We start from the raw sequence: 15,609 nt of genomic DNA on the forward strand, positions 1-15,609 counted from the left end.
TCATTTTGCTTAGAAAATGCCATTATCATTTTTTTGCCGGCGCAGGAACGAACCCTCGACAGGCGACACGTTGCACAGCAGTCGGTCACCAACCACTGCGCCAACCGTATAGAAATATAACAAAACGGCAAGCTGACTACTAGCATCTTCATTATTTTAATTTTGCAATTACAATGTAACACGTTTCAATTTATATGAGTTCTTACTAGGAACTAGCAAGGAAAGCTACGCCACTGGTTAATAGTTTGTTAAAAAATTTTAAGGTTCTAGTTATTTAGTAACTAATAACAACAACCAGTATTCATCTGAAAGTTGTCTTGCTCTTCCTGCTTCCTCAGAGGAAGGGACTTCATAAGGATTCCCATCTTTTTGATTGGCATAGCTAGATGAATAAAATGTTTGCTTTTAATTTGGTAACGATCACAACAGGTTACTTTGTACAAATATTGTATAGTAAGTATAATTGACAGTCAAGGTCGTATTAATATTATACATACAAACATAAGAAGTTTCATTCAGTTATCTATTACGCGATCGAGTAGTAAAGTTCATAAAGGTAATTAATCATAATTTTATCCGTGGTAAAAAGTTGTTTTATATTTTAACTAGCTTCTGCCAGCGGCTTCGCCCTCGTTCCCGTGGGATAAAAGGTATCCTATCACCCAAGTTAGCTGATGTCTTGTCAGTATACCAAACTAGCTTCTGACAGCGGCATCGACCGCGTACCTGTAAGTTTAAAAGTCGCCTATATGTTAGTCTAGACTATAATCTACCCTGTTCCAAATTTCATTCTATTTGCATTTATAATATTAGTAAAATTTCTTAAAAAATCATTCAGTAATTTCGGCGTGATTGACGTACAAACACCCAGTCAGTTAAACCTTTACAATATTAGTGTGGAATAAAAAAATAAAACTATTTACTCTTGAAAATGCCAGTGTTTGTAGGTGTGTCTAATTCTAATTGCATAAATGTGATTTAAATGAAAACTAAAATGGTACCTAAACTACATAAGCACTACCTATAGTAGGTAAATGTTTAATAGAATCAAACTAGGTAGCGCTCTGGGGTACCTACCTGTCCCCATGAGACAATAACATAGGTTTATTATTGTAATATACTTATGTTATATACCTACATCGATATTATGTAGCTGTTATCTATGTTATAGTCTGGTCAATGAATTGTTCAACATCATCATAACATAACATTTTTGTTATCTAACCTATGCCATGATTTTGCAGTTTTAAGAACCGGTTTATATAGTAACATTTGTTTACATAATGACGTTGCCGTTTTTATAGATAAACAATGTTTTTACAAACTAATATTTAGGTTTTTGAGATTACATAGGTATAGTTATATTTACTGCACTTTTTTTTTATTATTTTCATGAATTCACAGTTGAAAAAACGCATTCCTCTTATCAGGGGATGGCTTATTACGGGAGGTCACTAAAAGCTTTAACTTTAAGTTATATACTTTCAGTAACAGATCATTTCCGTGAACAATTTTAGTACTGTACTACTTATTTGGTATGAACTGGCTAAGTTTTTTATCTTTTAGAAATTTTTCATGAAACTTTTTGCCTCGCACAGCAAAACTGTCGAAGGAGCATCAGTCGGTGGTATTTCCAAACCGATGCAACCTTCAAACCTTCAAGAAAAAAAAGTATTCCTTTTTAAAAGGCCGGCAATGCACCTGTGACTCCTCTGGTGTTGCGGGTGTCCATGGGCGCCGCTGGTCGCTTACCATCAGGTGACACATAGTTTAAACAGTGAGTAAAATGCGAAATAAGCAAGCGATTCTTCTAAAGTTACAGATGTCCATATGTGCTAATAGAGCAGTAATAATGTCGCGACTGTGCTTACATTTCGTAAGTTAATATGAAATGTGAATAATAAAAAAATCTAAACGTGTTATAATAATGTACAACATTCACAAAATGTTTCCAAAATAAATCCGATAACTATCGACACTGATAGTACCTACCGATATCACTCATACAGCCGCAAGTTTATCGTCTATCGGTACAGAATAAGTAAGTATAGGATTTAATTGCATTAATTTGGCAATTGGCCCGAAATGGTTCGTGTAATATAACCCACAGCCGGTGTGTCGGTTTTTTTGCTCGAACTTGGCGGACACACTGCCGTGTGTCTAGATAGGATTTAATTGCATTAATTTGGCAACGATTCCTTATTTTTTGAGCCAAACAGCATACGTTATTTTATTCATTGCCTTTGAGCCATGGTTGTAAACAACAAAATTACAGTACGTACCAATTTAGGAGTAAACCGTCTCTTTCCAGAACTCTTGAATGTGAACTAGTTGATTTGTAGTGATGACTTAATCCATAATATTGACTTATTAAATAATTATGATTTGACTTAAGTTAATTATTCAATTAACACATCACATTGAACCTTATTTGTCTTAACTTAGGGAACTTTACTCACTCTTTCCTTAAACTTTATGGCTTACAGACAATTTTACCAATGTTTTGGATATTATTATATTCATAAATACTCTTTACTTCTGGCCTATATGGCTAAAAACAACTTCCTCTTTCCAGAATAGCTGCAAAAAAGAGTCGATTTGTGGATTTAATTAAATTCGTTATTAAGTCTTCACTCCAGTCAATAATTCGTATGATACAACATTTCTACGACAAATCGTGTTGTATATATTTGACAGAATAAAATGTACTAATTTGGAAATGACAATGCCAGAATCTCTATAGAGCTTTGCCCCAAAAAAATATATTGTACAGGCATGCCAAATGTAGCATTCAATTGCTGCTCTATTAGTGATAACTAAAAACATGATTAAAAGCCTTTAGAGCTTGCGGTTTCTATATAAATCTAAGAACAAAATATTACATTTAGGTTAGGTACCAGTTTAGATTCATTGCAGTTATAATGGTAGAAATAATTAAATTAAGTGCTTTATATTATTACAATGCTATCATAGGAATTTCATCACCAATATCACCTTTAGTAATCTTACTTTAATTCATAGTCATAACGAAACAACAATGTAAATAGAACAGACAGAGCGAATGTCAAATAATGACTTTTTGGACGTAACTGACACACGCGCCAATGACGTTTCGTTGCATCTAATCACTAACGTTCAAACACGAAATAATAATTAGAATATGCATTCATTATAATATATATTATAAAAAAATAAATTAACTAACAGTATGTATTTATACCAAATTCATATTAAAATCCGTACACATTACATTAATAAATCCTTTTTTTATTGAATGACTCTTTGTGTTCCTTTTGCAAGCGTACTAAGAAACGCAGATGGTCGCGATAAATACAGGAAGTAGGCCTTGGGTTTTTTAAATTCTTTTTATTTCCAATTTTTATCCGCAACTTTATCAGAATAATAATTAAGTAACCAAGGGTCTTATTTTCATTGCATAATATTGATTAATTTACATTTCTTGTACATTGATGAAATTAAGTGGGGCAGGATCTGGCATTGTCATTTCTGAAGTCTTCTTCGTTCTAAGAAGTACTAATGTAAAACTGGCTTTAGCTAGTTTGGACGCACGTTCGCTAAGTGTGAAATAATGTTTACACGTGCTTCTATTTTTCAATCAGTAACTGACCAGTAGGTATTTTCAATACAAAAGCTGACTAATAATGACTTTTAAATTTCATTTGCGTAAAAACTTAGAGATAACAATAACAGAGACAACCGTCTCCGATCTGCAATTTACTGATAACAGCTGAGTATAAATAATGACGAGCAATATATTTTATTTACATAACGTTTAACAACCGAAGGAGTAAGAAGTGATTTTTGTGACCCATTTTTGAATTAATATTAAAGACACAATGTTGTTTCTACCTTTGAGTTTGATAGCAGTGGGCTTACTACTGGCTTGGTACCTAATAGGAAAACGCAATGAGAGCTACTGGAAAAAGCGTGGCGTAAAGTTCTACAGTAAAAACAAAGTGATTGGACCTTACTGGGATTATTTCATAACACAGCGTGCGTTGTTCGAAGTCTTAACAGACCTGTACAAAAAATATAGACATGAACCAGCTATTGGTATTGGTCAAGTCCTAACACCTGCTCTCTTTGTCATCGATCCGAAGAATGTTCAGCAAGTTTTATCAGGTGACTTCCAATCTTTTAACCACCGAGGCATTGAAAGTATTGAAGGGGATCAACTGACCGATAATATTCTCATGATGAATGGTCCAAGATGGAAGCTGATGCGACAGAATATGACTCCGTTGTTTACGGCAAACAAATTGAAGAACATGTATTACATCATGGACAAAAGTGCTCAAGACTTTGCGAACTATTTGAAAAACAACCCCAAGACACGTGATGGTAACTTATTTGAAACTCTTATGATGTTCTGTAATGCTGCAGTTTGTGGAGCTATCTTCGGCATTGGGTCAGAGTCAATCTTTGATACACCTTTCCTCAAGCTTGCGAAAAACATATCGCAATCCAATTTTAAGATGAGAATGAAATTCGTTATTTATAGTCTCAGTCCAAAGTTGTACAAACTGTTGAGATTACAAGCTTTCAACGAGATCGAAGACTTCTTTATTGGTTCAATAAGTCAAGTGATGAAATCAAGAGAACAAGAAAATGTAAAGAGACACGACTTTGCTGAAATTGCTGTGGCTATACAGAAAAATGGTATTATGAAAGACCGTACAACAGGTTGCGAGATAGAGCCTACTACCGGCATTTTGTCTGCACAGGCATTTTTCTTCTTTAGTGCTGGTGTAGAGCCTTGTGCTAATGCAATCTTTTCAACATTATTTCTTTTAAGCAGTCACCCAGAAATACTAGAAAGAGTTCACCAAGAAATTGACGAACATTTTGAAAAGCATAGCAACAACATAAATTACGATGTTATATGTGAAATGAAGTACACAGACAAGGTGCTGAGTGAAGCGATGAGAATGTTACCTCCAATTGGTCACTTGACAAGACAATGTGTTCAAAATACTGTCCTGCCTGTTGGTAATATCCCAGTAGAAAAGGGGACAAAAATGTTCACTCCAATTTATGCTATTCATCACGACCCAGAATTGTATCCAGACCCAGAAGTGTTCGACCCGGAGCGATTTGCCAATGATAGAAAACCGAATGATAACATTTACATGCCATTTGGAATGGGCAACAGGGCATGCATAGGGGAGAGGTATGCCAAATTACAAGTACAAGCCGGTTTAGTTCACGTCTTGCGAAACTTCACTGTTAAACCGCAGAAACATGTAAAAGTAACATTTGCCCAGGATCCAATTAATGTGAGACCGACAAATTGCGATGTCCAACTAATTCCGAGAAATATCAAATAGATTTATTAAATGTATTTTAACTTATCTTAATATTCAATTGGTTGTGGTTCGCCTCGTGAAGTGATTCATCACAGAAGTTGCTCTGTTTAATAAAGAAGGGTATAAGGGGACAAAAGGTTGTATAATATCCAATGGGGCTTTTATGTTGTTTGGTAAATATGGGATAATGTTGACTACATACTGTCAATGTTTGTCAATGGATTAATGGCGATGTGATAGCCTAATAGAAATTGTTTAATATGTTAATTTGTTATTTTCACTTGGAACAAGAATTGTGAAATTACTAGAACAAAATTTGCGTTTTGAAGTAATTCTGCAGATTGAACTTGAACTCGTATTTTATATTGTTTATAAAACTTAATAAATGTTATATTTCATTACTTCGAAGTTTTGTTGTTTAACTAATAAACACACACATTTTTTTATTGTTAAGACATAACTTTTAAGTACGTATGCATAGTACTATGCCTTATATTTTTTAAAATGCAGAGGCTTCGTAAGCTGAGGTTAACTCCGTAAACTTATTGTTGATTGCACTCAAGTTAGGTATATTACCATCCATACCATCAATTATGGTATATAGCCTTATCCGGGACAGAGATAAATCTATCAAAGCAAATATGTATTGAGCCAGTGTGAGCCGTCATTATCGATCTAGAAATGATTAGTATCATAATTAACATTTTTGCTTTACTTATACACATGTGTTTCCACAGGGTTCGCATTTAGGACCATGTTTTTTAATACCTTTCCTATTGATCATATGGCTGTATATCTATGTATACTTACTAAATAATATATTGAGCTGAAGAGTTTGTTTGTTTGAACGCTCTTTGAAAATCGATTTGAATAATTATTTTTGCAATCTAAATAGTGCATTTATCGAGGAAGGCTAAAAAAATATCAAGCTCTTTAACGGTGAAAGCCAAGCAGTTTTAAGTGTAGGAGAGCCATGCTTCGGAACGAATTGATGAACACGGCGGCCTCACAGAAAACAGACGTGAAACAACGCTTGCTTTGTGTGAGTGATGCTACCGATTCCCCAACAACCCTTAAATTCCTAACCCCCAAAGGCCACTACAGATGGGGCCCAGTAGGGTTAATAACTTTTTTACAGGTGCGAAAGACTTAACTGATTGCCGGGGCTCTGGCTCGAAGCAGGAGTAAGAATGGTGTGCTTTATAGTCAGTAAGATTCTAACATTCCCTCAGAGAAGGCGGGAGGAGATTTTTGATGATTATCCTCCTTTAAATGTGTCTGCTGATGCGCCTTGAGGCTACGCATATAGGTTACCTGTGCTTAAATCAATTTGGTCGCTACAAACAGGTGTAGGATTTTTATCTTTTATTTGGGACATGTTGAATATCTGGTAAAAAGAGGGTGTTACTATAAACATGTGTCAATAAAACTTCGTAGTAGGTATATAAAAGATTTATTTAATTATGGAGTATAAAGTATAAAATAAACATTATAACAATATTAAGTCGTCAAGATTCACGTCCACACACAGAAATAATTTCAATAAGTAAAGCATCAATTTGTAACGATACTTTTTTAATGTAGTATTGACTTTGTCTACAAGTATTGACTTTGTTCTGTAAACCTTAGTCTAAAATCCTTCCTTAACAAGATGCTTCAATTATTTCATTTCGTATTTATCACATCGTCACATCATCAGTTGCGAACAACGTGTCTGGTTACCGGGGCTCCAGCGAAAAGCAAGAGTAGGAACGGTATGGTTTTTAGTTAGTAAGAGTCTGACACTTCCTCTCGCCTCGCCCATGGCGGGACGCCATTGAATGTTTTCACCTCTCAATAAAAAAAAACATCATCGTTACTATTATCACTTTACACGGTAGTGCGTAATACAAAACTTTATTTACTTAGGTACCTAACTTAATAACTATATTTTTATCAGTAATAACAAATGATCTAAATTAATACAAATTGAATATCATATGAATCACAATTAACCATTCCTACTAGGTGTTCTCATTTTCATTTTAATAATTTAACTTTATTATTGTCTGTCTACTATCTTCAATATACAACATGTCTTCCTTTAGTTAGCCAACTTTAATGTCTAACTAATCACAATAAAGACATGGTAGATGAAGAATCATATTTTTTTACGAATGATGTCAAGAAACAGTTTCATCTCGTGTTACAATAAATGATATCATAATAGGCAAATTACGCTTTTTAATTCTCTACCACAGTTGCTTTTAATACAATACACTATGTGAATCACAATCATTTAAAACTTATAGAAAAAAAATCTCAACACAATCTCTTAAATGTTTCTCGGTATTAGTTGGACATCGACATTTCTCGGTCTCACATTGAGTGCATCGTGAGCAAATATTACTTTTTGATGTTTCTGCGGTTTAACAGTGAAGTTTCGCAAGACGTGCACTAAACCGGCTTGCACTTGTAATTTGGCATACCTCTCACCGATGCATGTCCTGTTGCCCATTCCAAATGGCATATAAATGTCGTCATTGGGTCTCCTATCCTTGGAGAATCGCTCCGGGTCGAACACTTCTGGGTCTGGATACAATTCTGGGTCGTGATGAATAGCATAAATTGGAGTGAACATTTTTGTCCCCTTCTCTACTGGGATGTTACCAACAGGCAGGACTGTATTTTGAACACACTGTCTCGTCAATTGACCAATTGGAGGGAATATTCTCATTGCTTCGCTCAGTACCTTATCTATGTACTTCATTTCACATATAACGTCATAGGTGATATTGTTGTTGTACTTTTCAAAATGTTCGTCAATTTCTTGGTGAACTCTTTCTAGTATTTCTGGGTGACTGCTTAAAAGAATTAATGTTGAAAAGATTGCATTAGCACAAGGCTCCACGCCAGCGGTAAAGAAGAACAAAGCCTGTGCAGAGAGTATACCGGTCGTAGGCTCTATCTCGTATCCTGTTGTACGGTCTCTCATGGTACCGTTCTTCTGTATAGCTAAAGCAATGTCAGCGAAATCGTGTCTCTTCACTTTTTCTTCTTCTCTTGCTTTCATCACTTTACTTATTGAGCCAATAAAGAAATCTTCATACTCGTTGAAAACTTTTAATCCCAATAGTTTAAACAACTTAGGACTTAGATTGGCCAATATGAATTTTAACCTGATACTAAGGTTGGATTGTGATAAGCTTTTGGCAACCTTGAGGAAAGGGGTATCGAAGATTGAGTTCGTTCCAATGCCGAAGATAGCTCCACAAACTGCAGCATTACAGAACAACATAAGAGTTTCAAAGAAATTACCATCACGCGTCTTGGGATTATTTTTCAAGTACTGCACGAAGTCTTGGGCACTTTTATCTAGTATGTAGTACATGTTCTTCAATTTGTTTGCCGTAAACAACGGAGTCATATTCTGTCGCATCAGCTTCCATCTTGGACCATTCATCATAATAATATTGTCGCTCAATTGGTCCCCTTCAATAGTTTCAAGGCCTCTGTGGTGAAAAGATTGGAAGTCACCTGATAAAACTTGCTGAACATTCTTCGGATCGATGACAAAGAGCGCAGGTGTTAAGAATTGACCAATACCAATAGCTGGTTCTTGTCTGTGTTGTTTGTATAGGTCTCCCAAGATTTCAAATAAAGCACGTTGCGATGTTAGGAAATCCCAGAAAGGTCCAGCCACTTTGTTTTTACTGTAGAACTTTACGCCACGCTTCTTCCAGTAGCTCTCATTGCGCTTTCCTATTAGGTACCAAGCCAGTAGTAAGCCCACTGCTATCAAGACTTAATGGTAAGAAACAACATCACTGTTACGAGTTTTTCAAAATTTACATAAACACTTGTCAGTCCGTTACTTGTTTTACATAATATAAAGATAATTATATTTTGCTCGTTATTTATACCCAGCTGTTATCAGTAGAAGCCACGGATAAGTATTCTAAAAATATCTCTAGTTTTTACCGGTTCCATCATTCTTGTTTTTGCTGAGTCAATATTTTGATTGGTAGGTATACCTATAAAATTTATGAAAGTCATTGTTATTTTTTATTTTTACTTACACCAAAATACCTACTTGTTAATCAATTATTGTTTTGTTACCAATTAAAAGAGAACAGTCATGCAATATAATACCAATATACTTATAGGTTTTTTTTTACTGACTGAAACTTTAAGTCGAACACATAATGTCTTCACAACACATAAAAGTGAATGCACTTGTAAACGTGAATTAACCCTTTCACGTTTCACGAATTCAAAATCTTCAGTGATTAATTTATTTTGGAAACTACATATTTTAATATAATTCTACATATTATCCATACAAAATTTGTCAAAGCAGGTGTTAGTTAAACTAACAGCAACAGCAACTTAATGAAGCATTTAAAAATTGATTCGAAATCTCTCTCTTGCGTCCGATAATGCTTTCCCTTGGGAGAAATAAAAGGCGTTATGGTATTATATGGTACCAACATCCATCATTTTTGAGTCTGCTCGGACTGATTACACATGAGGACAAAGACTTGTAATAAATTGAAGCTCGGTCTGAAGCTGCGAACATAATGTAGTAGGGAAAGTTTGCCGAACAAACGAACAAACTTGAGGCTTATTGTGTGCACTGCGGCAACGATAACTTGTGTCATTACTCGCACTCGAGATAAGCCATGTTAATATTATAAATGTGTGTGCATGTCTGCTTGTCTTTCGTCCATGCCAAGCATTAATTTTTAAGGTTTACATGGTTGGAGAACTGGCGAATAATATGTTTTAATTTTCACAGATGAAATAATATTGTCCCATTTTTTCTGGAAAACGATTGTTGTTACTAACATACCAATAAATTGCGGTACTTACCAATAGATGGCGCTGTTTTGTGGTTTCTATCTAATTTCTCTCTTGGTATTTTGTCGTTCATACAGCCTAATCTGGTAGGTAAACGCACTGGAATAACTGTTATTATTAAAGAATAGTAATAAATATCAGCGTCAGTAAGAGTAAGAAGACGTCCACTGCTGAACTGGGTATGGGTAAGACCTTTTCTTTGTTTAGTGTAATTGATGAAAAGTTTCTTTGGAGATAGTCATTATAAAAGAAATATTTTGTCAAGAACTTTAAATACTTTTCATTCCAGAACTCACTAGTTCTTTGATTATCATTGTCATGGATGGTCATGGATTATCATTGTTTTTATCCTCAGTATGGAATAAATAAGTAAATTTTAATTGGGATAAAACCTTGTATCTTACATTATAACCATAAGAGTATAAATAATGCGAATAAAATGTGCTTGCTTGCCCTGCTTTTACGTCGTAGAAACGGAGCGTTTTAAGTAGGTACTTTTTTTGAGATTGGTGACCGGACTCAGGAGAATGATCTTGGCTCCTTTTTTTCGACCATGGCCGAAACCCAAAGCTTGGTCGTAAACTCTTTTATTGGAATTTATATCTTAACTAGCGACCCGCCCCAGCTTCGCATGGGTGCAATTGTGATATATTATGCATGTATTATACATATAACCCTTCCCCTTGAATCACTCTATCTATTAAAAAAAAACGAATCAAAAACCATTGCGTAGTTAGATTAAAGCTTGCAAAGGGTCATAGGGACAGAGAAAGCGACTTGGTTTTATAGTATGTAGTGATAAGCTGTTGTTATATTTCGTTCAGACAAATAGATAGTCAAACACACTAGAGGTGTTTGTTTTATAATTATAATATTATATCATATATATCCCTATCAATAGTTTATAGTAGAGTTCAAGAGATAATAGCTCCATATCAATCGAGGTCACACTCAAGGTCGATTGGTTTTTTTGCTTCCGATACAAAAGACAAGGTTTTTGTAATTATCGTGTCGTTGTCTGATACCAATATCGAATCGAATTATATGAAAATATTCTCCTTAATATACAAATCTATCTGCCGAATAAATCTAATATCTCATATTTTTATTTCAATATAAAATTTTTAATTCATGGGACAATTTTTGTAAATTTCTTAAAAGTTTAAGATTAAAAAAATAGTTATGTAACCAAAGATTTTTTAGTCACAATTTTTTTTTGTACAGTAGAAATACTATATTTCTATTGTTTTTTTTTAATACACCGAATTGTATGGAAGCTATTTTCTTCAATTACTTCAATGATTGGTTTGAAAAAATAATAATGAAACAATTGTTTATAATCACATAACATTAACTTCATATAATACGTAAACAAGTTTTTGTATAAAACATAAAAACAAAGTCTAACAACTACATAATAATCTAACAACATTAATCTTACACTACCATAACATAATACACATAACAATAATACATTATGCACTCTAATACAAAGCCAGTTTGGTTATATCAGTCAATCCCCTCCTCAAATCAAGCCAAGGATGGTGAACTTGGGGAAAATGCCACCTCCCATATGACAGGAACTGTCCTCTCATGTCCTGAGTGAGAAACCTTCACAAAGAATATTTACTCTTACCAGTTATATAAGTTATCTTAGTTCTTATTTTGAGGTAGAGTTCCCATGCATGAAAGTTTATTTAATTGCTCTAGGAATCAATTCAAAACCGACATTTCTCAGTCTTACATTAAGTGGATCATGCGCAAATCTCAACTTTCCACTGGTTTTCGAGAGTTTAACAGTGTAGTTTCGTAAGACGTGCACCAAACCAGCTTGCACCTGTAGCTTGGCGTACCTGGCGCCTATACACGTCCTGTTGCCCATTCCAAATGGCATGTAAATGTCGTCATTGGGTCTCCTATCCTTGGAGAATCGCTCCGGGTCGAACACTTCTGGGTCTGGATACAGTTCTGGGTCGTGATGGATATCATAAATAGGTGTGAATATTTTGGTTCCTTTCTCTACTGGGATATTACCGACTGGTAAAACAGTATTTTGAACACACTGTCTCGTCAAAAATCCAATGGGAGGGAAGATTCTCAACGCTTCACTTAATACTTTTTCTGTATATTCCAAATCACAAATAACGTCATAGGTTATGTTGTTGCTGTGTTTTTCAAAATGTTCATCAATTTCTTGGTGCACTTTTTCTAGTATTTCTGGATGAGAGCTCAGAAGATACAACGTCGCATAGATCGCATTAGCACAAGGCTCCACACCAGCAGTAAAGAAGAACAAAGCCTGTGCAGAGAGTATACCGGTCGTGGGCTCTATCTCGTATCCTGTTGTACGGTCTCTCATCGTACCGTTCTTCTGTATAGCTAAAGCAATGTCAGCGAAGTCGTGTCTCTTTACATTTTCCTGATCTCTTCGTTTTAACACTTCACCAATTGATTTAACAAAGAATTCTTCATGTTCTTTGAAAAGTTTAAAACCTAAGGCTGTATAAATTTTTGGGCTCAAACTGTAAAATATGAATTTCATCCTTACCAGTATATTCGATTGCGATAAGTTTTTGGCAAGCTTGAGGAAAGGTGTATCAAAGATTGACTCTGATCCAATGCCGAAGATAGCTCCACAAACTGCAGCATTACAGAACATCATAAGAGTTTCAAATAAATCACCATCACGCGTCTTGGGATTATTTTTCAAGTATTGCACGAAATCTTGAGCACTTTTGTCCATGATGTAATACATGTTCTTCAATTTGTTTGCCGTAAACAATGGAGTCATGTTCGATCGCATCAGCTTCCATCTTGGACCATTCATAAAGGTTATGTTATCAGACAATGTGTCTCCTTCGACGCTTTCGATACCTCGGTGATTAAAAGATTGGAAGTCACCTGACAGCACCTGTTGCACATTTTTCGGGTCAATGACAAACAGTGATGGAGTTAAAATTTGACCGATGCCGATGGCTGGTTCTTTTCTGTATTCTCTGTACAGCTTCCCGAAGATCTCGAATAGGGCTTTTTGTGATGTCATGAAGTCCCACATTGGTCCCACTACCTTATTTTTTTCGTAGAAGGCTACACCACGCTTCTTCCAATAATTTTCATTGTACTTTCCAATGAAGTACCACGCCAGAACTAGAGAGACTAGTACTAATGCTAATGGTAAGAATACCATCGTAATGTATTTTCGGACGTGCGAATAAACACGAGTGACTTATCAATTGTTTGAATACACAATGTGGTTGAATAATCGGCGCGCAATACTTATACTCGGCTCAGACTCGTTATCAGACTTGTTTGTTTAAAGTATAGGTATCAGTCGGTGTATAGATATGATGTATATACCTATAGTTTATTTGTATGACCACCTACGAACAAAATCACGACATCATCGTGACTGTCGGGTTTTTGTCGTAGTTAAGCTAATATTTCTTGTTACTGCTTACTACGTACCTGTATTATAGTTTTTCACTTCTCATATTGTTATATAACTTACTTTTTGTAATAGCAAATGTATTTGTCCGGTCATTATACGATATTGAAATAACAAAAGTTCCGACAGAGCTTTATTTTGGTACATACCTTAAATTCACTATCTATATCTATACTTATAATAAATCTGTAGAGAGGTCAATTCTGTACATAAAATATATTTCCAAAATAACTATCAGCGGGTGATTAGTGATCGATACTGACGCCAAAAATGCAATCAGATTTTTTTTTGTCTGTCTGTCTGTCTGTCTGTCTGTCTGTCTGTCTGTCTGTCTGTCTGTATGTTCTTTATAGAAATAAAAACCACTCGACAGATTTCAATGAAACTTGGTACAATTGTTCTTCATACTCCTGGGCAGGTTATAGTATACTTTTCATCACGCTACGATAAATAGGAGCAGAGCAGTGAAGGGAAATGTTGGGAAAACAGGAGAACTTACTCCATTTTTTAAGCTTCCGTCGCGTGTGCAGCCTTAATGGTTAAAGCTACACAGAAATCATGTATCACGGAAATGTTCTCCTTAAAATTGTTTAAAAAATATTCCACTAACAGCAAATGTCTATCTCTTATGGTTGACTCACGATAACACGTATAACTCCCTATAGCTTAGCAGTTCGGAGCTTTCTGATTATATTTGTCTAATTTTACGTTTAAATACTTTCATTCATTCATATTATAATAAATCTGTAGAAGGGTCAATTCTGTACATTGAAAATATTGAAAGAATAAATAGCAGGGGTGTTAGTGGATCGATACCAAACCCAGTCTATCTGTCAGTCTGTCTGTATGTTCAGGCATCGCGTGAAAACTAACGGTTCGATTTCGATGAAACTTGGTATAATTATACCTTATTATCCTGGGCATAAAATAGGATACTTTTTATCCTGGAAAAATACGTAGAAATAAAAAACTTTACTTTTCAGTTTTATTCTACAGAACGCGAGCTCAACAGCTTAACAGCAATTATAGCTCAATAAAGGGATCTCCTTAATTATTACGGGCCTCGCCGTATTTGGGTCCAATAGATATTTATAAGATGTCATTGTCAAGTTACTCAAAATGGAGAAATAAAACTTCCACGCGAAGTACGACATCCGCGCGGACGGAGTCGCGGGCGGAAGCTAGTAAAGATTAAAAATTTAAAAGTCCCCATCGATCCCATATGTGCTTCAAAAGTTATTCGAGGTCAAAGTTCAACATTTTAGGTTTTTCGAGTTTTTCTCAAAAACTGTAAGTTTTTTCAAAGTGAATACTTCAGACCAAATTTGTAGATCTCAAAATTCTCTACAAAATGGTCCTTATAAGTTTGTCCTTAAAGTATTACCGTTTCTAAGATAGATTCGTGTGTCCCCACACACACTTTTCCACTTTGGAAGCGTCTAACTTTCAAACGATTGATTTTAACGAATAGTGGTTTTAGAAACCTTAATGTCTTTTTAAAGACCTATCCATAGACACCCATCACGGATATGTAAGCTGAACAAAAAAAAATTTTTTTGAATCAGTTCCATGTATGGAGTGCCCCCCCCTTTACTTTTTAAATTTATAAATTTTTATTCAAAATTCGAATAGCGGTTACCGAAATACACCATCTTACAAAGTTTCAACTATGTAGGCCCAACAGTTTCGGAAATAAATGTCTGTCCGTCCGTCCGTCCGTCCGTCCGTATGTCACAGCCTGTTGGGCCACGAAACTGTAAAAATCTTTTATAAAACTAAAATTCATTGAATACCAGATTTACTGAGAAAACGTAGAAAAATGCTTTGATTGAACAAACCTTGTCAAATGTTTCGATTCAAGTAGATTTTATTTGAAAAGAGTCTTCATCAGTTTTATTCATCGAGAAAAAATACAAGTTTTATTTAAAATGACTAAGATAGTAACCTCACTCAGACGGTTTTTTTAAGATGGAAAAATCCTCAATGTTTTCTCATGCC

General features: G+C 35.0%; 2 protein-coding genes across 2 annotated transcripts; one reads left to right on the forward strand and one right to left on the reverse strand.

Annotated features, from left to right (window-relative positions):
* Nucleotides 1-3,787: 3,787 nt before the first annotated feature.
* Nucleotides 3,788-5,728, forward strand: LOC118268604 (probable cytochrome P450 6a13). The gene has a single exon (XM_035583148.2). The coding sequence runs from the start codon at nt 3,858-3,860 to the stop codon at nt 5,346-5,348; it is 1,491 nt and encodes a 496-aa protein (XP_035439041.2). The 5' UTR covers nt 3,788-3,857; the 3' UTR covers nt 5,349-5,728.
* Nucleotides 5,729-7,533: 1,805 nt separating this feature from the next.
* On the reverse strand, nt 7,534-13,425 carry LOC118268506 (uncharacterized). Its single transcript, XM_050706670.1, is given in 3 exon segments — nt 7,534-9,108; nt 9,110-9,121; nt 11,863-13,425. Coding segments are annotated over 3 exon segments (2,970 nt in total). The 5' UTR covers nt 13,354-13,425; the 3' UTR covers nt 7,534-7,641.
* Between the last annotated feature and the right edge of the window lie 2,184 nt (nt 13,426-15,609).

This window comes from Spodoptera frugiperda, chromosome 29, assembly GCF_023101765.2.
Source record: "Spodoptera frugiperda isolate SF20-4 chromosome 29, AGI-APGP_CSIRO_Sfru_2.0, whole genome shotgun sequence".
NCBI classification, from domain to species: domain Eukaryota; kingdom Metazoa; phylum Arthropoda; class Insecta; order Lepidoptera; family Noctuidae; genus Spodoptera; species Spodoptera frugiperda.